Source organism: Buteo buteo, chromosome 4, assembly GCF_964188355.1.
Source record: "Buteo buteo chromosome 4, bButBut1.hap1.1, whole genome shotgun sequence".
Lineage (NCBI taxonomy): Eukaryota > Metazoa > Chordata > Aves > Accipitriformes > Accipitridae > Buteo > Buteo buteo.
Window position 1 is genome coordinate 47691891 of NC_134174.1, and position 22501 is coordinate 47714391.

General features: G+C 46.6%; 1 protein-coding gene across 4 annotated transcripts in view; it reads right to left on the bottom strand.

The window, feature by feature from the left end:
* Positions 1-22501, bottom strand: part of PAX2 (paired box 2) — an 84722-nt gene that overhangs the window by 26324 nt on the left and 35897 nt on the right. For all 4 annotated transcript variants that reach the window (XM_075025906.1, XM_075025909.1, XM_075025908.1 and 1 more), the window contains exon 5: positions 21778-21897. In XM_075025906.1, the coding sequence (XP_074882007.1) occupies positions 21778-21897 (120 nt within the window). The remainder of the gene's footprint in view (positions 1-21777; positions 21898-22501) is intronic.

Below are 22501 nucleotides of genomic sequence, written 5' to 3' on the forward strand. Positions count from 1 at the left end.
CTGTGTCACTCCTGTGGGAAGGGGAGGCTGCGGGGACCCGAGGGAAGCCCCCTCCTGTAGGCTGGAGCAGCCGGGCTGCTCCCACAGGCTCTGTGGGACTCTTCTGCCCAGGATGAGTGCAGCTGTGGAGAATGGTGTTCGGCTCAGAGATGAGTTTCGGTTCCGCTGATTTTCAGTGTTAAAAATTGCCAAATCTCCATTGCTGAGCATAAAATGGGAGCAAAGCACAGCAATTAGCATCGCTAGAAGGCTACTGGAGAGTGAGCTCACAGAGAAACCGGAGTGCTGAGGATGGACCTGTACTGGAGAGGGCTGAGGAAGCCTGGAATGGAGAAAGGGCTCTCTTACAGCTTGGAAGGGAGTCAGTCTCTGTTGTAGCTCCCTGGTCCCAACAGAAGTTATATCTCTGTTATAATTTCCTTCTCATCTGATCTTGTCCTCTGGTACCCCAGATGAGTCTTTCATCGCCCTCAGATAACAGCAACGATCCTGTTTCTGACTCCATGTTTCACCAGAGACAAGTCTCTCCCAGTGGAGCGTCTGTCCCATCCAACATACGTTGGTTTCTGTTATGATCTCTGTCCCGTTCTCCCACATGTAGCTCATGATTTATCATGACCCATATCTCTGTTATAAAACTCCCTCCAAAATGAGATGAGTCTTTGCCTCTGTCAGTCCCCCCTCCTATCCAAAATGAATTACTGTATTACAAAACCTAGTCCTACACAGTGGGAACTGGTATTCCTGTGTTCTTACTAGGAAAAAAGCCTTTTTTCTGGTAGAAGCATCACCAGAAGTGCACCTCTGTCCCTGCAACAGCCCTCTGACACAGTCCAGTCTCACTGCAGTGCCTCCTGCCCCATTCCAGGTGTCTCCATCTCTGTTGTGCTATCCCACATCTCTTACAGCCCACTCATCCCCTCCGAGGTGAGTCCATTATAAATGCCCTGCCCCATCCAAAGTGAATCTTTCCCTGTGATAAACCACCTTACCACCCACCTGGTTTTGTTTTGGTTTTTTCCCCTGCTTTTCCCCAACTCAAATGAGGTGCATTTATCTCAGTTATAACCCCTTTTTATCTGAAGTGAGTCTCCTGCTATTAGCATCTGTCACATCCAAGGTGAGTCTGTCTGTTATAACCTCCTGTCCCAGCTGAAGTGAATCTTCCTTTGTCATAATCCCTCATCTCATCTGAGGCAAGTCTGCTCATTATAATCTTCTCCAACTGTGCTGAGTATCTTTCTGCTGTCATCTCTCAGCCTAACTTTGGTGAGACTGGTTATAATCCTCTGTCTCATCCATGCTGATATACCTCCATACCCTCCATGCTGAATCTCCACCTACTGTGTTTCATCAGGCACAAGTCTGACTGTCTTATCACCTTGTCTAACCTAGGATCGGGTTCTCCCTCTTGCGCTGCAATTACCTTCCTGCTTTTTCACTATTATTCCTCATACTTCAGCCTTTCTTAGTGGCTTCCAGTCTGTGAATCTCAAAAACTTGCTGTCTGTCAAGAAGTGGTTGCGGGATCTGTATAGACCATTTCCCTCCTCCATGAGATTGCGAGGGGCTCATGGGCAGATGATGCTCCCAGAAGCCTGGGGTGGCATTCACTATGCAATGGCCAGAATCATGCCACTCTGCTGCTTCATCTTTTAGCTTGTGGATGGTGCCAAGATGGGTATTTTCCTGGCACAGTTAATGCCCAACTGGTGGCCCAGCGTTATAACTGAGCCTGCTGCCTTCTGGCTATGAGATATATCCGTTTATAGGTGATTATACGATATGATATAATCAATAGTACATTATATACAGTAACGTAGTACAGTACCACTTGCAAGACCATAGAAAATATTACATATTGATTTGTCCCAGCCAGCAGCCTTCCCTCAAGCAGCCCCTTCTCTCTTTCTTTTCCACCCCTAGCCAGAGCAGGACTGTTTACTGGTGCTGATCCCTGGCATTTTCTCCTCTCCTCAGGCTTAGGAAAATTCTCAAATTCCTGAAAGCTGGAGTTGATGACAGATTTAACTAAGAGAAAACAAAGCAAAGACCAGGCTTGGTGGACTGCACACTCTGTGTGTCAGTGCAGTTTTTGTGGTTTAGATGGACTGCGCTGTTACTGCAGGGGGTGGCTCGAGGCTTATGCTCCCAATTCCAGTAGGCACTTCTCTCTGGTCCTCCCTGCAGAAGGCTGGCACAAAACTCCTGGGTCCAGGCTCAGAGAAAAAAAAAGTGTGTTTCTGTATCAGTGCTTGTCTCAACCTGTCTGCAGCCTGTGAAGCTGTTTGTCTTTAAGGATTTTTCCACATGTGTCAATCAATGTGCATGACTCCGCACACCATGATGCTAATACACGTGGGTATTTTTGCAGTAGATCATTATTCTGGTATTCTTTAGATTCTGCATCACTGTACACGCCTGAGCAGCTGTTTGTCTGTGGCAGCTGGTTTGGGCTATATTTGATTTTCAAGGATGGCATCCCTATGCTATGCGTGGTGTTTGGTGTAACTGGATGGGTGTTCACGTATTCGGTAAAACTTCCATAGGTTGTCATTAAACCAGATTTTACCCTTAGTGAGTACGGTGGTTACACAGATTAGTGCATACATGCAAATATATCTGCAATTCCTGTCTGCCTGCAGAGCCCTGTGCACGCGTGTCTCCCATGTGTGCACAAGCCATGCCTTTGTGTGAAGAAGCTGAAACCATAGCTTTCCCAAGTCACTGTAGGAGTCACTTTTCCTCCATTTATTCAGGGGCCCTTCAGATCTTGACAAATCTGTCACTCTAAATTTGCGAGAGATTATGGTGCTCTCTCCCTAGCACGGAGAGAGGTGATATATGATATCTGCTGCCCCTATTGATTGCCTGATCTGGTGGCAGAGGGCTGGCGAAATGAACTTGAAATGAACATCATGCCTCAACTCATTGTGCGTATAATACACTGCTTAATCCCACATTTTTCAGCCGCTATGGAATTCAATTGATCAATCATGTCCCTCTGATAGTACTGTTTTAGGGGTTATTGCTGCTCTGCTCACTGACCTTTTTATTTATTTATTTATTTGTGTCAGCGTGTGTGTGTGCGTGTGTGTGTGTGCATGCACCTAAGTGCATATGTGTATTTGGGAAACTCAGGACCAGCTGATAAGAAAGGACAGTGTATAGTCAGTGGGAAATGAAAGAACAGGATGAAGGGAGGAGAAAGGGAAAGAGCGGGGTTAGATAAGGAATCAGAATGATCAAAGCAAGCAAATAGATAGGGAGAGGTGGAGGAGTTGTAAGGAGAAAGGCAATGCTTTAGTTTAGGTGGGAATTCTGTATACGGGGCAGGAGGGGCACTCTGCCATGGCCTAGGCTTTAAAATCTACAAAAGATAAGAAACTTTTGACAGAAGCCTGTAGGCTACCTCGAGGTAGACCTTGTCTAAACAGCTTGCAGTACTATTGGACTTCATAATGGTAGGGTACACAAATCCCAAACTTCACAGAGCAGTAATATGAGCTGTGCATATGGATTTTACTTATAAAGTGGAGAAAGTTTCACAGAGATGATCCTGAAAGACAGATTTATATGTCTTGTGTTACTAACACTGAGACATTCACAGTCACAGACCATTATATTTTCTTTAAAACCAAAGGATCGTAAATCCCCTGTGTTTGTTTTCTGGTGTCAAAACCTATAGAGGATGCATTTTCATTTTTTCCCTGAAACTGCAAGGGACAGACACTTACATGTGGATTTAGATCAAAGTTGCAATTCTCATCTAAACATACGACTCTGTGAGCTGGACTATCAGGAGAAGCCTCAAATATCGTAATACCCAAAGTATGGGAGCTGACAACTTGCATGGATATGAGCAAAGGTGGCAGTAAGGAGCAGAGAGGACTTTGGGGAAGAGACAGGGTCCATCAGAGGGCTGTGCGTGAAAGTGAAGGGAGGGGTCATGGGGAAAATTTGCGTTGGGAAAGACTAGCAGATCCCATGAGGAATGGCACTGTGGTGGGCACCAGTCACTTCAACTGATGAAAAACAGTGCTAGGAGTAAAAGCTTAAGGGATGGGGATTTGCCAAGAAAGCAGCTTTTGGAATAGGTGCTGTAGTGAAGCAAGGCTTCAGCTGCAGGATGAGTCTGGGGATGCCACCTAGGTAGCTGTGCTAGCTGTACCATCACGAAGCATCATCACCTTTCCCAGTTCCCTTTTTACCGGTGAGGGAAACTCTGTGGTACTGTGACACAGGGACACCTCCCTCTTAAATCAGAAGGCTCTTAATGAACAGCTTGAGAGGTGAACCATGGCCTCGGTCACTGTGTCCCTCACAAGAGCACACAGTTGCTGTCAGTGTGATCAGGACTGGCCTTGCACATGTGACAGGAAACATCTCTCCTCCCGAGGGGCTGCCGAGGGAACGCGCACAGCCAGTGTTCAGCGTAAACCTTCGACACAAGACACAGAAATGCTCCACGGGTGTCACAGAAGTATCCTGACAGATAACAAGGAAACGCTGTGCCAGACAACACAGGAACAACCTTAACTACATCTGACACAGGGAATATGCCCATTAAATAGCTCCAAAACAGAGACGTTCCCAGGTCTGGAAGCCACAAAGACACCATCATGTACAAGTAGCAGAAAGCAACGTAATACAGTTACTTCCCTGGCTACAGATGACAGAGAGCACCCTTGCTCAGGGTGGGAGAGGGCCATCTCAACAAATAATTCAGAAGTATTGCTGACATAGGAAGACCTTTGTGGCACAGAAACATGTAGGAATGTCATGAGAAGCCGTGCAGCTAGCACACAAACATGGAGATACTGTTCTCTTTTGGGGCAAGGGCTATTACCACCCCCATGATGTGTCTCCCTGCTGCCTTGTGGGGCCCTGATCCCAGCTGGGGCCTTGCAGCACTACCAATAAAAATCACAGTCATAATAAAAGCGAATGTGACTGGCATGAGAACTGCCAGCCAGGTGACACAGCAGAACCCATCTAATTGTCAAAGCCTCCGAGGGAAACGCATCTGTCTAACACAGCGGTGCTGAGCCGGCTGCTGAAATGCCATCCCTCTGCACCAGCAAGGCGACTCTGTCCTCTCCTGCAGCCTGCTTTTGTCATCATCCCTGCCTGGGTTCTTAACCCAGAGCAGCCCTGTCCCACTCTCTGGGCACTCGTGGCTACGTGTGCTGCCCTTTCCCAAGTCACCCTTTGTGTTAAGACTGCTCTTTCCCTTTATCCGATTTCCCTTCTCTTTTCGCCCCCCTCTGATGTGTTCCCATGTCCCCGCACAGCCCAGGCCTGTCAGGCAGCCTTCCTGGATGTCCCGGGGGGCCTTTCCCCGCACTGCCAGTTGTTGCAGTTTCAAACTCAATTGTTCTCCTCGGTACTGAGGCAAATGGAGTCATTAATTACCTTCTATCGGCTGGGCCGAGTTCAGAACGCGATCGATAGCCAGTGCTTGTCATTCACAGCAGCCAGCCCTGCGCAGACCCTCACGCTGCATTCGGCGCAGGTCCAGGAAGGAGCCCAGCACTATCAGACCTGGTCTTCAAGCCCTGGCATTGAGCTCCTGCTGAGAACAGCAGACCTCCTGCATCCGTGTCTGAGCTGACCCCCAACCAAGGGAGAGATCAAGGACAAAGACCTCGGCTGAGGGAGCGGATCACACATTTTCACATGGTCACAAGCATCTCGTACTGGTGTCCTGGTCTGCACAAGCTGATCCAGTCTGGCTAGAGACTCTGTTTGCATCCTCAATGATTATTAAACTAATACTGTACTCGCCACAGCAGGGACAAGGGCAAAGACTGGCAGCTCTAGTCTGGTAATCTTTTCACCTCTCTAACTTTCTTGCCCTACTTAGTAGGGCTCAGAAAAGGAAGGCTGTAAAATTTGGTTTACATTTCCTTCCAGAAGAGTTTTTGCAGCCTTTGGGGCAGCGTCAAAGAAGGCGGCATTTCTAGACGGGTCAGTTCTGTATTTCAGCACGTAGTAGTGTTGCAAGAATTGTCAGGGGGGGAGAAAGATGAACCTCAGATTCAGATGGAAAGGATCCCAAGTGAGTGCATGATAGAGATGGCAGAGCATGGCAGGGCCCGGCAACGTTCAGCAGTGCATAGAGAAGGAATGTTATCAGGGATCTACACGGGTACAAGTTCAGGTTATGTACAGTATGCTGCAGAAATAGGGATAGTGGGACATGAGTGCTGGATGAATATCACCTCAAGGAAGTGTATCAACCTTTGTGAACTCTGCAGTTGTTCACATTCCTGTGTACGTTTGCCTCAAGGGAATCCACAAGCCTGAATCTGAGTATGCAAATTGATGACACTGTGTTGGTCCATGTGTCTCTGTAATTTAAGTGTGTCAGCGACACATAAACTGTGTGTATTTGTTACTTACATGCTCAGGCTCAGAGAAGAAAGGCTGAGAAACAAAGGGATTTTATGTTTTGAAATGAGGGTATAGCTCAGAAGAGGAATCGGTGAGCAAGGAAGGCTGCTCATGCAGGGAAGTGAGCGTCCCTGACTGAGGAAGAGTGAGATGTGTGCCAGTGCCTGACAGCTGGGAGGCTGCAGTGCTTTTAACGCAGGGGATGTGTACGACAGAGTACCTCAGATGGAGCAGGCATGGACAGTGCAGCTTTAATGCAGGGCTTACATGAGGAAAATGGCAATGCTCAATGAGAATGTAAATTAAATGAATTGTGTGTGCAAATGTGTAATGAAGTGTGTACTCAGATCTGTCTTGGATTATCATGGGAGCATGCAAATGTGCATTTAAGGCAGTGAGTGTGTGTATGCATATGAAAATCATAGGTATTTACTACAGCATCTAAGTGCACAATGGCAAATTTGGCCCAGAGTATCTGGGAAACTAAGCCTGCACAGACTTAAGTTTGTGCATTAGATAGTAATAATCAGCACATCCGGCCCTACTGAATACACCAGTAAGGGCCTTTCCAGGTGTTAGGCTGCAAGCAGCTGCCTCAGATGTGTGTACACCATGTGCAGATGAGGCGTGTTAGCCTGGGTAGTCAACACTGGTGGCTTCTGCGCAAGCAGTCACTGCAGCTTTGTGACCTTTGGGTACGCTGGAGGTGAGTGGATGTATTCTGCTCTCAGTCAGCTTGTTGCAAATCCACAACAATTCCCTTACTTCAGAAGAGGCACTGGGGATTTATACCATTGTAATGAGGGACAGAGTGTGGGTCCAATCTCTCTTACTAGCACTATTAGGCTTGACTGTTAGCCAGATAGAAATGCAGCTGCCTCCAAGACCCAATACACTCGCTTTATGTTGGTGAAGCAACAAGCAGCACTATTGCGCAGGGGGGCAGATCCTCTAGTTAGTGTAAATCTGTAAGTCTCTTGCATTCAGTGGTTATACTGATTTACATACACATCCTGAAAGTTATCAGAAGGGTTATCCTGATTTATGCTGTTGTGGTCTCCACAACACTGCCTTTAGTGCAAAGCCCTGAGGGAGAGCTGGTGCCACAGGAAAGCGGGGCACCAGGAGCTATGCTGTTCCCTCTGCCGGGGCAGAAGATGTTCTTAGTATCTTTGGCATGACTTAACTCCCTCCTCTCATCTTCCTAAGCCCATTTGTTGGGGAGCTACTTCTTGGCAGCATCCCTTTTGGTGAGCACATAAAAAAGAGTGGCTTTTATTAGCTCCAAAGGACAGAAGAAACGCAAAAAATTACATTGCATGCAGCCCTAACTATGCTTGTTTAGAGAAACTGCTTGCATTTATGAAGTCTTTGGTGCGGAAAGCAGGGTTGCAAATGACTGCATCAGAGCGACAGTAAAGGCCATTAATTTCCTGTTATGTTTTCCTGTGTTGGGGGCTTTATTAATTTAATTTTACACTGTCGAACAACAGCGAGCGCTGACACCGCCACACTCGGAGGGTTTTTTTTTTTCTCAAGCAGTGCTTTGCCTGACATGCAAATCAACACTGCTATCAGGACCACTGGAGACAAGGGAGGGAGCACAGAGCTGTGCTGTCGCCATCCAGTCCCATCTCCCAGTTTCTGGGAGATCCCCAAGATTCCAGTGGAGCGCACTGGCACCCGAGAGGCCACCAGCGCTAGGGCTCAGCAGATCTAGATCAGGCCATGGACACCTCTAATGCACAGTCTAGAAAAATATGAATTCCTCTTTAGCCTGCTGACTTCCACTGGCTTGGTCCCCCACTAACATGCCTCTTAACACCTTCTTTCCTTCCATTTCCCTTGCTATAGACTTTCCCTCCCTTTCATTCCACCTTATTTTCCCCTCATACACACTTTTACCTTAACCTCATAAGTCGAAGAAGGCTGTGCCTGCCCCTGAGCCAGATGCTAGTGAATCATGTTATTGGAAGCTCTTCTGAGTCAGCACTAAAACAGTGCTCAAGCAGAGTGTTTTTAGAGCTGCCATTTTTGACGTGCCATAAAACAAAGGCTCCAATCACTCAGAGTCATTAAAATTCCCATGGCATTTTTTTCAAGAGTGCAGACATTAACCTGGCTGTCCTGAACAAAATCCAGCCTGAGTGATTACCCACAGCATATCTTAATTCTCCTGTGGTTTCATTTGGACATGGCACAGCAAAATTTCACTGTTGATGCTCTGTATTGTTCAACATCTGCCATGGTCCACCTGAGAGTCAGCCACATTTCAGTAGTAAATGAGATCTTAAGAATGGGAAGGTTAATAAACAATGTATGATACAGGATGGGTAATTGCAAAATGCCATGCAGTGAAACAGCTACAGGCTCGCGATATGCAGCAATTTGCTTGGACTGCCACCATGCAAACTCTTTTTTTTGACTGCTCATTCGCATAATAACTGTAAATCATTAGTAGAGTAATTTGGAATCTTTCTGCATGAGCTCATGTAAAAGCCCTTATTGGTATATGAAGGAACCTGTACTGATATGACATCTAGAAGATGTATGTTGGAGATACATTCCAAATTGTAAGAGGCAGTCCCCAAACAAGAGGGGGCCCAGTCATGGGTAGCAATCAGTTTCACAAACAAGAGAGGGCTGTGCATAGAAGAGCCATAAGTATGTTTGAGGATTAGCTAGTGGGGTATTTTTTTAATTTGCTGGGGTTTAGTAAAGTCGTCCCAAGCTCTAGGATAGTTCTGATCTGCTTGCAAGGTCAACTCTTCTTTATAAGGCCTACCTCTTCCCACACTAGATGCCAAAAGCCAAAGCAAAAAAACAACAGCTCCTTTGGGAAACCAAGCATGTGGAAGTGTACCTGTCCTTTATAACAGCCTTTTTTAAAGCATCTAAGAGAAGACTAGAAGGGACTCAAGACTTAACGGACATTTCATACACAATAACCACCTCATTAAGGTTTAATCAGACGCCTACAAACCCGTTTGATGCAGATCCCCTAGCTTAAAAGCAGAATAACACCTCTAAGCTCCCAAAAAAGGCAGAGCCAGTGAGGGAAAGAAATCCTGACCTACTCCACATCGAAAAGGAAACAGTGATACCCATGACCTAGCTTCTCTTCTGGCACTGTGCTCCTGTGTGTTTTCCTGTTGCTGTTGACCTGTGTGGGAAGAGGACTTTGTACCTTCAACCTGATGGGATGTTAAGCAGTAGGATGCTTGGATGGATAAAGGAAAAGCAAAGCAGAAATGTGGACCTACGCATTATTTTTAGGCCCCTTGACAAAACTCTGGCATTTTAAAGGGCCTTAAAATGGGCATGAATTGCATTTGACACTTATTCAAAGTGGCCTTCATTTTACCTGATGAATGCATGGAAGAATCACCTTCAAAGAATTATGGGTTGAGACAGATGGAAGACAGACAGACAGACATGTCTGCAATGTCTCAATAGATAGGTATCTGTAACTGCTTCTTTCCGGCCACCTACTGTTAACAGAGTTGTCCTCCATGTGCAAAGTCTTAGAGCTTAGCCTAGCCTCTGCAGGCCAACACAAAATGCTGTTTGTTTCAGGTCTTGCTTCACTGCCACAGAGGTAGCTGGAGGAAACTTTCAGTTTCAGGTTTTTTTCAGTACTCCCCGAAAGGGTCTTAAAATGTTCACAAACTGCGTTTTTCCTATTACAAGTTCTTGTAGCAAAATTAAGCACACTGGTTTTTCTCTCTCTCTCCTCTCCACTCGAGTCACCTCCCTGCCCCTCATCTATCCAGCCAGGATTCTCACGGGCTAATCACTTGGTGAGATCTTGTTGCTTCCCCCTGGGATCCAGTAAAACAAGGCTGGAGGATCTGATGCTATCACTTAGGGAAGAAAAGAGCTCCTGCTTTCCTTCCAAACAGCAGCAGCCCCCATTTTGGGAGGAGGAGGGGGTTCTCTCTGGCCCTGACTGAGAACAAGGTGCTTAGTGTTTTCCTTCAGCACAACAAGACACCCCTCTATAGAAATGATTTACATCTATGAACGGCAAGCAATGCTTAACATTACATTGACGTAGACTTGGGAGTGCGGAGATAGCCAAATTAGGAGCTAATTGGTGCACTGGGGATTGACTGTTGGCCCCCTTGGCTGCTGGGATGTGATCAGAAAAAGAGAGAGAGAGAGAAAGGGAGAGAGCAGGAGCCGTCCTCTGCTGACGCCTCTCTAAAGGTTGGGATTCCTGAGGCCGCTGCTGTCTAGTGCTGTCAAGGTCAGCAGGTTCGGGTTCACTGAACGGTCAGGATGGTTTGAATTACTGGCACTGCCTGCCGATTCCTCCGCTGATCATGATCCGTCTTCCAGCGCCGGCTGCAGGATGCTGCTCCCCAGCCATGTGCTGCACATGGTGTGGGGCACAGGGAATGTCAGAGGCAGATGCTCTTGTTAAGAAGGTAAGTTTTTAGGAAGATTTAAGGAGCCAAAGCAATGCTGAAGAAAGGCACATACTCCATGCGCTGAGCACGTGGAGACCAGGCTTCCAGCAGTTCTGATCTGTTTTCCTTTTACCTAGAGGACTGCCCCCTGCAAGCTTCTGCCTTTCATAAAGTTAAGACAATGGCTTGAACAGGGCCTATCAAACCCTTATGGGGTGAAACACCTGTTGGTGAAGATTTCTGTCCAATGCTATATAGGTAGAATGCTTACTGAGCAAAGACTGATGTATGTCAACCACACTGATAGGACATTTTCTCCCCAAACACATGTAGCTCTGTGACCAGGCTAAAGGGCAGGCTTGTAGCCAGGTGTGTTCCTACAAGGTTGTCTGCAAAGGGCACCAGAAGGTGCTCAGAAAGCAGCCTGCCAGTGTGCACCCCAGCAGGGAGGCTTGGAGCCACTGAAAGGGACCTCATCAGAGCAGGTGGGGAGAAGCTGTGTCTGCAGGGGTGTGAGTACACACAGGCAGGCTGCTAATGTCACAGACATGTGCCTGGGGTGGCACCAGCATGCAGCTGAGTGCCTACGTGTGTGTGTGTATACTGTACGAATGCTGTCCAAGCATCCACAGCAGCAGTGATAGCAGAAGTGAGCATGTGAGAAAGAGTGTGGCATGGGAGAGCAACAACAGGAATCAGAAGAGGACTGGGAGCTGTGTGGAAGTAGCGTCCAGTGTTCGCTTTGACAAAAAAGTCTCCACAGGCATCATTGGCTGGCTTTCCGTGGAGTTGCACTACAGAGAAATCTGGCCCTCTCAGTCCATAGAGTGCTTGTTTTTGCTTCTTATTCTGAGGTTTGTCCTGTACTTCTGTCAGTTAGCTCTTGGGTGCACTCAGCTACATCCGCCTATAGCTGCATATACATAGCTTTCATACTCACACCTCTGCATCTGCCTACCATGCACACTTCTACACCTGAAGGAAACTCAGGCTAATGCTGAGAATGGAGCTGCAAGGGGCTGCCCATACCTGGCACCCATACATGAGGCCTCTTGCGCAGCACTCTCAGTGCTCACCAAGACATGAAAGAGATCAGGGTTAACATCATGCGATCTCCTCTGTAAAAGGGAAGCCCCCATCTCCTCTAAGCTCAGTGCAGGTATTCTAAGCAGGTTCTCTGTGTGGCCTGGTCCCTATGCATTAGGAAGCATGTTGTGCCTACTATCACCTCTGCTCTTGACTCCTCTCCCAGTTCCCCCTTCTGCTGCAGAGCAATGGGCTCTGGCAAGAAGGGTCAGGGACAGTGCCCAGTATCGTGCTGGTTTACATTAATGAGATACACACAGTGTAATCCAGCAATGGAGTCAGCTCTACAAGAGGAGGTAATAGCAGGCTGCCATGAACAGTGCAGCTCAGGTAATTGGTTTATCTATCTAGAAGCAGTAGTAGCAATCTCTGCACAGACAGTGTAGCAGTAAAGTCTCTTCCTTAAGGCTATTTCCTTTGTCTTTTCAATTGCTTGCACATCCATGAGAGAGAGAGAGAGAGGAGAGGAGAGAGAGAGCTAGAGAGAGAGAGGGAGAAATGTTAATTTGTGAATTAATGGCTTTTCTCAGCGGAATTGTAAATTCAAATGTCACCTCACAGGGTGACACTATGCTGGGCTGCTGAAGAAGCAATGATAAGATCCCCCCCCAATCCCCATGCCGACATATACCCATGCCCCTCCCCTCCCTGAAAGATAGCTACAGAGTGGAACATGCTACTTTTAATTTGCAATAACACCACAGCAGAGGGATGCAAGAATGACTACTTTCCAACCCTCCCTTCCACAACAAGCAGGGCCACATCTTTCCCTTTCCACCTCTACCTCCTTCCACCCCCTCTTCAACCCCTCCCATTTTAAACTGAGTCCAAGACAACACATTATCTCAACTCCCCCCACCCCAAACTAATCAAAGGATGAGCTAAGGGAGGGCTCTTTAGAACGGATGCCTCTGCAACCCTCTCCTCTCCTGCAATAATCAGGTGAATTAATGACCCTGAAGTTAAAGTGAGCGCTGATACTCAGGCGTTGTGCAGCGTAGGGGAGAAAGCCTTCATTGTTTTCGAGCAGGAGGCGGGCAGCAGCAAGGGAGATTCATGGATGGAGATTGAATATGCAATTTTCTTTCACCTTGCCAAGAGCTGCCCCTGGGCTGTGCCTGGCCTAAATTTTTTTTTCCTCTTGCCATCTCTGCCTTATCCGGCCCTCCCACCTCCCTTCCATTCTTTCCAGAAAATTACCTTCAAAATTGATTTCCACTTTTACAAACAAATATAATGGGAACATGAGGGGGAAAAAAAAATCTTGGGCTGTGATGAATTAGAGCTGTCAGGTGCTTCCAAGTCTCCTTTGTTTTTGTTTTACTGCCCGTTAGATTCTTTGTTTTTCCAGCAACTGGGAATAATGCCCCTGCCTACACAGTCCCTGTGGTCCATGGCTACCGTCACAGGATATGTCCATCACCTGATGTCATCACCGTGTTATCCCTGCTCTCCATCACTGTGATGCAAACAGCCACTGCTAATAGACTTCCCCAGCCCTTCACACCAGGATGCAACTGATCTTCTCATGGAGACACTGCATGTCCCACACTGCCAGTGACCTGGCTTCTACAGCCACAGTACAGGTCCATTGATTTGCCTCCGATCTTTTTCACCCTGCTCCTCCTGTTCTCCTTTGCCTTATTCAGCTGATTCTTGATAGAGGTTTCCCAGCCCTCCCTGTCCTGATAAATCAGCCTGGGGCATCAGCCTGTCACCTTGATCCCTGTTGTGCCTTAGGTCCACGTCACCTTGATTCCATAGCAGCATTGCCCTTATGTCACATTACCATGTCACTTGACCCCAAAACAGTGTCATCCCTATCTCCCATTGTCATGGCACCCGGATCCACTGTTATACCAGTCACCGATAACCCTCTAAAATACCATTTGCCTGCACACTGCCAGCTATTTCTGATCTCTTTTGCAGTTTATTCTGTCATCCACTGTGCATTAACCTGGGATCCTCATGGATCCAGGCACCATGATCCCTCTGACTCCCGTACTCTTTATGTCCATAAAAAAACATAACAGTCACCTCCCTGAATGCGGACAGACCCTGTGTACAACTCATCTAGAGTGAGCAAGAAGATCCTGAGAGAGACAGGCACCAGCAAAGCTAGGGAGCAGCCTCTGCACAGGTGGACACGCGGAGCCGGCAGAGACGCTGGGAGGAGTTGTAGCTGCCTGACTCCTGCTGACACACTAGCTGCAACAACCCCTCCCAGCAATGAGTCAAAAAGTGGAAGGAGAAGATCTAACTACAAACTAAAATACCCATAAATAAACAGTCAGATAAGCACACCTTCACGGCACTCATACAAATGAACTTAAAGAAAAGCTCTATGCATAAGTAAGACTCACAGAACATAGCCAATAACATTTAAAGACACAAGAATGCAAACTGGGAGACAAGGAGGTAGTAATGCAGGTGCAAGTGAATTAGATGTAATTTCTGAATAAACAAATAACTTACAAAAATATACATACACTAACTAAACGAAAACCTGGAACTCAAAGTAATTTCCTTAAATTCACATATACAAAATTAAATCATGTAAACAAAGACAAACTATTTACATAAATAAACAACCTTCACACAGGCAAGAACAACCAATATATATATATACACAACATACACACAAATATATAACCCCAATGCAAATACACATCTGTACAAACTATATACAGAAGTGCACAGCACTAATAGGCTACATATTCATATCCAGCAACCACAAAGATACAGTGATACTCCGAGTATGTAACAACACATACACACAGAATATACATACAAATATACAACATTCACTTATATGCTCAAAATGTGAATACAAATACCTAGCATTCATAGAAATACATAGCACTAATACTGAGCCATACATGCCCAGGCATCCATATGATCCACAGTATGCATTCTCCTACTAGGCAATATTATACACAGCTTAACATAAACATTTTCCAGGTCTCTATAGGCATGCACAAAAATATGGGTCCAACCTGCCACTCACCCCAGTACATAAGCACAGATAAGCAGACACCAGTGATCCTAACACAGAAATACAGAAAACAAACAGGCGTGCATTCCTAGAGACACAAATACACAAGCAGAGACGCACACAAATACAGCTGAAGCCAGACCAGCTTGTCTTCAGATAGTACCAAACCCTGCCAAACTAAGCAGCACTATAAGCTTTAGAAGCAGAGCATTCTGTCCAAACTGCTTTCTGTGATGTAAGCTGTTAACTCTCCCTTACCTGAAGTCCTCCTGAGCAATGCATACCCCCCAAACTCCCAGGGTGTGTGCAGACACACACACACACACACACACACACATATACACTGTTTCTCTTGCTTACAGACTGACTCCAGACTCTGTGCTGCTTATTCATTGTCCTCTCCTTTATCCAGTTTCCCTCTCCTCTCTTTTCCCATACATACTCTCCCTTTTCTGATCACCCTCCTACAGTTTATTTAGAGAGGTGCAGGATGAGTAGCAGGTGCCTTTCTTATGTCCTCCTAGGAGTCTCACGAGCCAAAGACCCTCAGGAGGAAGAAGTGGGTGGCTGCTGAGATGAAACTCCCTCTTCAATTTACATTTTCATCTAGAATGAAAGGGAGTGTTACCTCCACTTGTGTGTATAGACACAATGAGCCTGGACATCCCCTGTGACCATTGCTGTTTGCAGTGATACACCACCACTGCAAGCTGACAGCCACTGGAAACTCAGCCACACTGCGTGAAACAACACAGTCCCAGGGAAAGTAGGAGGAAGACACTGTGAGAGTGTGAAACACCCCAGAAACTGTTCACTCCATGTGCACAGCCATAAACTGCTGGGTGCATGCCCCACAACTGTGTGGGATGGTTGGAACATGGGGTTAGCACCTGAGGCAATGTAACTGCATGTGTCTCCAGTCTCATTAAGACTATTGCTGACCTGCAATAAAGCAACCATATAGAATAACACAAACACATCATCTGTGGTGACGAGAAATCACAGCATGAAACAATGCAGCCACACCACAGACAGTAGTGCTGTTGTGTCACATGCAGGGGTCCAAACACACGCGGTTGTCTTCAAAGGCACAACAGGTTTGGGAGAACAGAAATATAGCTAATATGCCCAGAGATGAACACACATCAGGTGCCATGATACAGTCAAGTGGAATGACTCACTCATTCTCTTTGCAAACATATGCACGCAGCATAGGAAAGTGAATGTATTTCCCTACAGGACAGTTAAGGGCTAGACCTCTCTGCACTAGTACAACTACAGCACTGGTAAAGCGTCATCATACCGCAGATGACGGCATAAGCACGCTGTATGTCCTGAAACAACTCCAGTATGCTGTGGAACAACATGGTCATACTTCGTGCAAACACACAATTCTCAACGCAGTGCTGCAGTGACATAGCCGTATTGACTTCACTCTCATGACCAGTCTGTTGTCATTCAACACATTACATCAGCTGCAGTAACAAGTATATGAATTGCGATGACAGTACAGTACAGCCTGCACCAGTGTACCAACAATTACCACACTGAAACAACCTTGCTGTGTGCAATGATGGAGACATACCACCAGAAATAATCCATAGCCGCTTCTGTGAAGAGTGTAATGGGGCAGTATAGCAAGCAGTGATACAGTTAATCTCATCGTTAGTGTCATAAACCCCCAGCCTATAGTGCTACAGTTACAACAACGTGATACCCACAGCCACTCTGCCTGCAAACACATATTGATGCCACTGACAATAACACAAAGTCACCTGAAATGTCACAAATACGTTTCCCAAATGATATTGTCATTGCCACTCTGAACAGCACAAATGGGATCATACTTGCAGTGGCATACTCAGCAGCCGTGTATCTCCTCAAAAACTCAGACCTTCTTAAACACATTATACACCTCTCCTCTCTGTGCTACTTTCCACTTAAACAATTGAGTTCAAAATTTTCTTCAAGACAGTCTATGTCCTGGGACAGTATCTAAAAAAACAACTTTCAGGACTGGGACTGTTGCAGATCTCCCTGCCTCACACTCCACCTGAAGGTGGCATTTCTATTTTCCCAGTAGGAAAATGAGATCACGGCCAGGTAGGAAAATCCCCAGGCTGAACACTGTCAAAACCCTGCCCTGCAGTCAGAGTCCTCCCATTTGGAGTGAGGGAAGAGAAAACCACCTGTAACAAAAGCAAGGCTTCTTAGTAGAGGGTGTCATGGTAGTAACAGTCAGAAAATTATGCGTGCAGCACCAAAGAGAAGCACAGTGACGCTGCCCAACCCACAGCTACAGGACAGTGCAAATGCTCCTACTGCTAGCAGGCAGCACCCTGTTCTGCACAGCTCAACCCCATTTTGAAGAGTATGGTGAACCACCTGCACTGATACTGCTAACACTCTTTGGAAAACACCACCAGACCTGCCAAAATGGTGACCATTTACTGTCCCCCTGCACTGACACAGCCGTGCATTGCTTACTTCAATGTCAATCACTCTAATCATCAAAATGACAGGTGGAGAAAGGAAAGGAGGAACTTCTGCCTTCTCAGGTTTGCTCACCCATCTCTGCTGGGGATTCCTCTACTACGAACAGCCCAAGTATTATTGCCATTTACAGTAGCAATCACTCCATCCCCTCCTCTCCCACAAACCTACCGCTGATATTAGCACTGATCACGCTAACAAGCCTGTGGGTTTTATTACTACTGATACTAATAATACTGGACACATTACGTCTGCTCCCACCAATAACAGGCTGTAGATATGTTCCCTGCTAATGCCGATAATACTGGGGGATATTATCTCTGCCATTGTCGGCACTGCAGATATTATTGCCAGTAATGCTGTCAAATACTACAGATATTGTCAGGGACCAAGATTAATAATGCTGCGAATGTTACAGCACCAGCCTCACTGGAAGACAAATCCCAAATGAGAATTTGGGTCTATAGAGGAAGTCTGTGGCCTGCTACGGAGAGAAAGAGCTATCTCTAATAAGAGTGGTTGTAAAGATCCTAAAAGCTTCACCCAGCCAGAGATGCTGTGGTATGCAGGGAACAGTTTGAAATATTGTTTTCATATTATCTGTCTATCCATCTATCCATCCATCTATCTATCTGTCCTTCCCTTTCTCCCCATCTCTTTCTCTTTCTCCTTATACAGTGCTCAAGACTACAGTATGAGTGATAATAATAATTTTTTTAGTCCCTCTGGGTCACTCCAATTCTCATCCTTTAAGCTATCAATCAGGGGGTTATGGAACAACATAAATATTTGCATATTATTTTTCCCCTTTATCCTTCTGGACTTCTATTGCTGTCCTCAGTCTGACAATGACCCTGCTGAGCTTGGCCTACCATCACAGCATAGTACAGCATTAGGATCGTGAAGAGCCAGGAATTCCTGTTTCCAGCTGCAGCTTGATACTGCAAGACCCTCCAGTGGTCTTGGGAAAGTCGTTACATGCTGCAGGGCCATTTCTGCCTCTGGAAGACAATGGGTGTAAGTGGTGGAGAAGGTCAGAGGAAAATTACAGCAACATTGCCAGTGCCTGTAGACTGCAAGAAATGGCACACACTGTGCTATGCAAGTGGTGGTGAAATTTTTTAGCCAAATTATTTTAAAAATTGTAAGAGACCAACTCTCCGCTTTGTCTAATCTGTCACAGAAGTCAGAGGGTTTACAATCACTGGTCAAAAACTGAAACAAAAGGAATACATAGTCTTAACAGGGGAAATCCTGACCATCCTTCCTAGGCACCCACCTGAGGAAGACACACTGAGTTTTGAGGAAAGACTTGTGATCTGACAGGTCCTTGTTGTGACTAGTAGACACTCAGAGCTACCTCCCTGCTAGCTCTCTCTCAATGCCATAGTCTCAATGCCCAGGCCACCCTTGCAGTTGCAACCAGTGCATTTGGGATGTTGGGATTTCCCCTCTTCCCTCTAACTCCCTGTGAGGGACACACCTGGCTGTCAGCGTCCATCGCTGAGCCCACCTCATGCATCCGTCTGGCTCCTTCTGTCCAACTCAGGAGTTCTGCTACATCATCTTGACACATAATTATCTCTCCTCTTCTTAATCATCTGTGCTATTGTCTAATGTAGGCACCAGCTGCAGCAAGGAGGACCTGGGGGAGGGGGTGTGCTCAGATAGAGGCTCCTCTGTCTTTCTCCCACCCTGTTCCCCCCAGCCATCAGAGAGGCTGCTAACAAGGTTTTCAGAACCAGGGATTCAGGAGCAGCTTGGTACTTCCCCCCTTTCTGCTGAACTGCATTCCTCACAGAGGAATCCTTGCAGCAGAGCTCGTCCAACAGAGCGGAAAGAGAGAGAGAGAGAGCAGTGCTGTTTCTTCTGCCTCCTTTAGGGATGAGCCACCCCCAAAATGCTTGGAAAGCAGATGTGCATTGGGAGCTCATAAGGGCTTTTCAATATGAGAATAAACCCTGCAATTAAGAATCTGCAACAAAACAGTGCTCAGAAGCTCTGGGAAATACTGAGAAGGTGTATGTATCCAGCATGAGCATGAAAGAAATACCTGCGCTGGATTTCTTGCCAGGCTTTCCTAATCCTCATCTCAGCAAGGAACAATCAGAGCCCTCAGAGCTACAGGGGAGATTGCCCAGGAGTGAGTGCGGGTCACAAGCTGTGCAAAACCTCCCCTTGGACCCTTCTAGCCTTAGGACCCAACCCTGCAAAGTGATGGTGTCTTTTAGCATTTCTTAAGGCCAGTGTGAGCCTAGATAACTCAACTCTTGGCTAGGGGTGTTCAGCAGCTGGGAGGGGGTCCCATGTGAGGTTTCTCTGGGACAGGAGCGTGACATCTCCCTGCAGCAGACTTCTGGGATGGCAGGATGAAGGCTGTTCTCTAAGGCGGTTGCAGCTGTGTCATGTAACTGCCACCTAAAACTCTGAGAGCTAGACAAGCAAAGTCTCCAGGATTGTCTGGTACCTTTTTGATTCCTAGTGGGATACGTGGACTCTCAGCCAACAGCAGGGAGTTGCATAGTGTTGCTTGCCCTTCATAAATCAAATCTGGGATGAATTAAGGACAGACAGAGAGAGTTGTTCTTACTGTCAATATATCATTGTGAAGTGTCAGTCTTAGATGGCTGCTTGGTTGTTTCTGTGTTTAATTGTACTGCTCAAAAAAAGCTCAGGTTCTGAGGCTGGAATTGACTGTGTGGCTGCATCTAAAGTAAGATGACCTTTCCAGGTATTTGGAAAGAATAGCCACTAAAGCCAGACTGAACTGTTTCGTTTCAAAATGAGATATGGAGGCACCATGTTGAGAGCTGGTGATCACCACGCTGGACTGTATGAGAACAGGCGTTCACAAAAAACCCAAATTAACTGCCAAGAGATTTACACAACCGTTAGAGAAACTTGTAACTCAGTTTGAAATGTCACTATTTCCTGTGTATGTAATGATGGGAAATGCTGGAGGGGTTTGCAATGTTTGCAGTCTCTTATTCCTGATATTTTTTGACTTTGAGGCATTGACTCAGCCCTTCCATTGCTACACTTTTCTCTTAGCTGGGCCCTACTGCCATCTAGCTGGGAAATGGATCTTCCTCTGGGGCCTGATCCAATTTCCAACGACATCAGCAAAAATGTTCCCATTTGCTTTAATAGGAGCTGGACTGGGTCCTTGCCTCTAGTTCTACTTTGTATTAGGGAGAAACGCATCACGATGACAGCCTTTTTTTCTTGGGATTATTGTATTTATTTGGATCAAAAACTTACAGATGTGAACCTCACCAGAACCAATGCTGTAAAAATTACTAGCAAAACCCCAAAAGGCAGCATTTCTCTCATGAGAGCTTTCTCTTCTCTCCACGTATCACAGAGAACCCTCATGTTCTCTTGCACTGCACAGCCTTGGGCTTACAGCACACACAGTACACTGAACCACCTGTACTGCTAAGAGGTCCCCCCATGCAACAGGCACCAGTGGAAAACAACATACTGAAGGCAGGGCTGAACCGAACAAACTGGTCAGGCACTAGTCTTAGAAAAGTTCACTTCCTGGTACTCAATTTTTGAACGTATCAAATTAAAAGAGCAAGATTTAAGAAAAAATGTTTACAAAGCCACCATAAGAGCACCAAGACCTTACCCACCCCTCCTGACTCAGTCTGTCTAGACCTGAGCTCCAGCTTTTGGCTCATTTCAGGATTCACTTTGCCCTGAGTCCTTCCCAGCAGGTAGGAAGGAAACGGAGATAGCTTAATCCTAATTCCTTAGAGCCCTAGCAAAAGGCTTAAATAACAACCTGTCATGGTTTAAGCCCAGCCCAACCGAGGACACAACCTTAGGGCCACAGTATTCAGAAGACCTCCTATTCTGCTTTCAGACTGTTGCAAGCATGGCAGTTCTGCTGCGGTAGATGCTACCCATTGAAAACTGGGCCCTTACGATCGCCAGCTAATGTAGCTCATGGCATGTCACAGGGCAGGAACTTGTTTGCAAGGGGAATGAAAGATAACTCCCACATTGCTGGTGCTTCTCCGAGGTGGCATTTTGTTTGAAAACAAGTGAGTCGGGGAAACCATGTTTACCCACAGTTCAAAGTCCGGGCACCTGCTGGCACCTGGGGAGTTCAGTTCCAGCCGTTTCCAGCAGTGAATGAACTTGGGATCAGCTCCAGCAATGGAGACGGCTCTCTGCCTGCTGAGCAGATGTCTGGAGACGCAGCCTGTCATGAAAGGGCCTCGGAAGAAGAGCATTCCAAGCCAGCAGGGCAGTGGTGGGGAACTGGTCTCTGTTGCTAAAACTGATCTAGCCCCTGGAGCAGCTGCAAACCTTGGCCTGAAATTGGAGCCTGTACATGGGGACAAAGAATATAAAAGGGAGGATGAGCTTCTCCCCTCCCCCTACCTTCATCACGTTTCCTCTTCTCGCCATTCGACCGAGGAATCCCCAGGATCCCGTTAATGGAGTAAGAGCCCACTGGATCATTGGAGGCACTGGAGACGGGAGGGGATGCTGTGCTGGGCACTGGACAAAAGGAAAAGGGAAAAAGGGCCATGAGGAGAGCAGCACAGCACTCAGGGATCCCCCAGCTGAAAGCTACACATGCCACCAGTCTCATATGAAAGCCTGGGCACTAAGCAGACTCCCTGTCCCTCATACTGAAGGACTCATACTTGCTCTACTGCTAAAGTTGCTGCATCCCAGCTTTGCCAGTCCATTCCTATACTGTAGCTCCACAGCCTGTCAGTACAGGGCCATTAATAACAAGCAAGTGTATTCCATCAAGAAGCTAAACCTTGTTGTTATATCCCACTGCAGAGTAGGCTTCCCAGTGCATGCCATGGTAACTGAGTGCAATGCTGCATAGGCCACATCCTCTAGTGACTTCCTAGTCCATCTGTATTTTGCCAGATCTTTTCTTCTCAGCATTTTTCCACCAGGAGTGCATGTTCTGTCCTAGCCAGACCAGCCTCTTATGTGTCCACCCAAAACAGTCATTGAAAAATTACCTTCTTAGCATAGGTTAGAAGCACTTCAGCTTTGGGCCAATAAATTCAGTTCCCTGCTAGAACAAATGGTGAGTTGGCAATACATACGCCAACCCAGATTAATAAAAATCTAGTGTCTT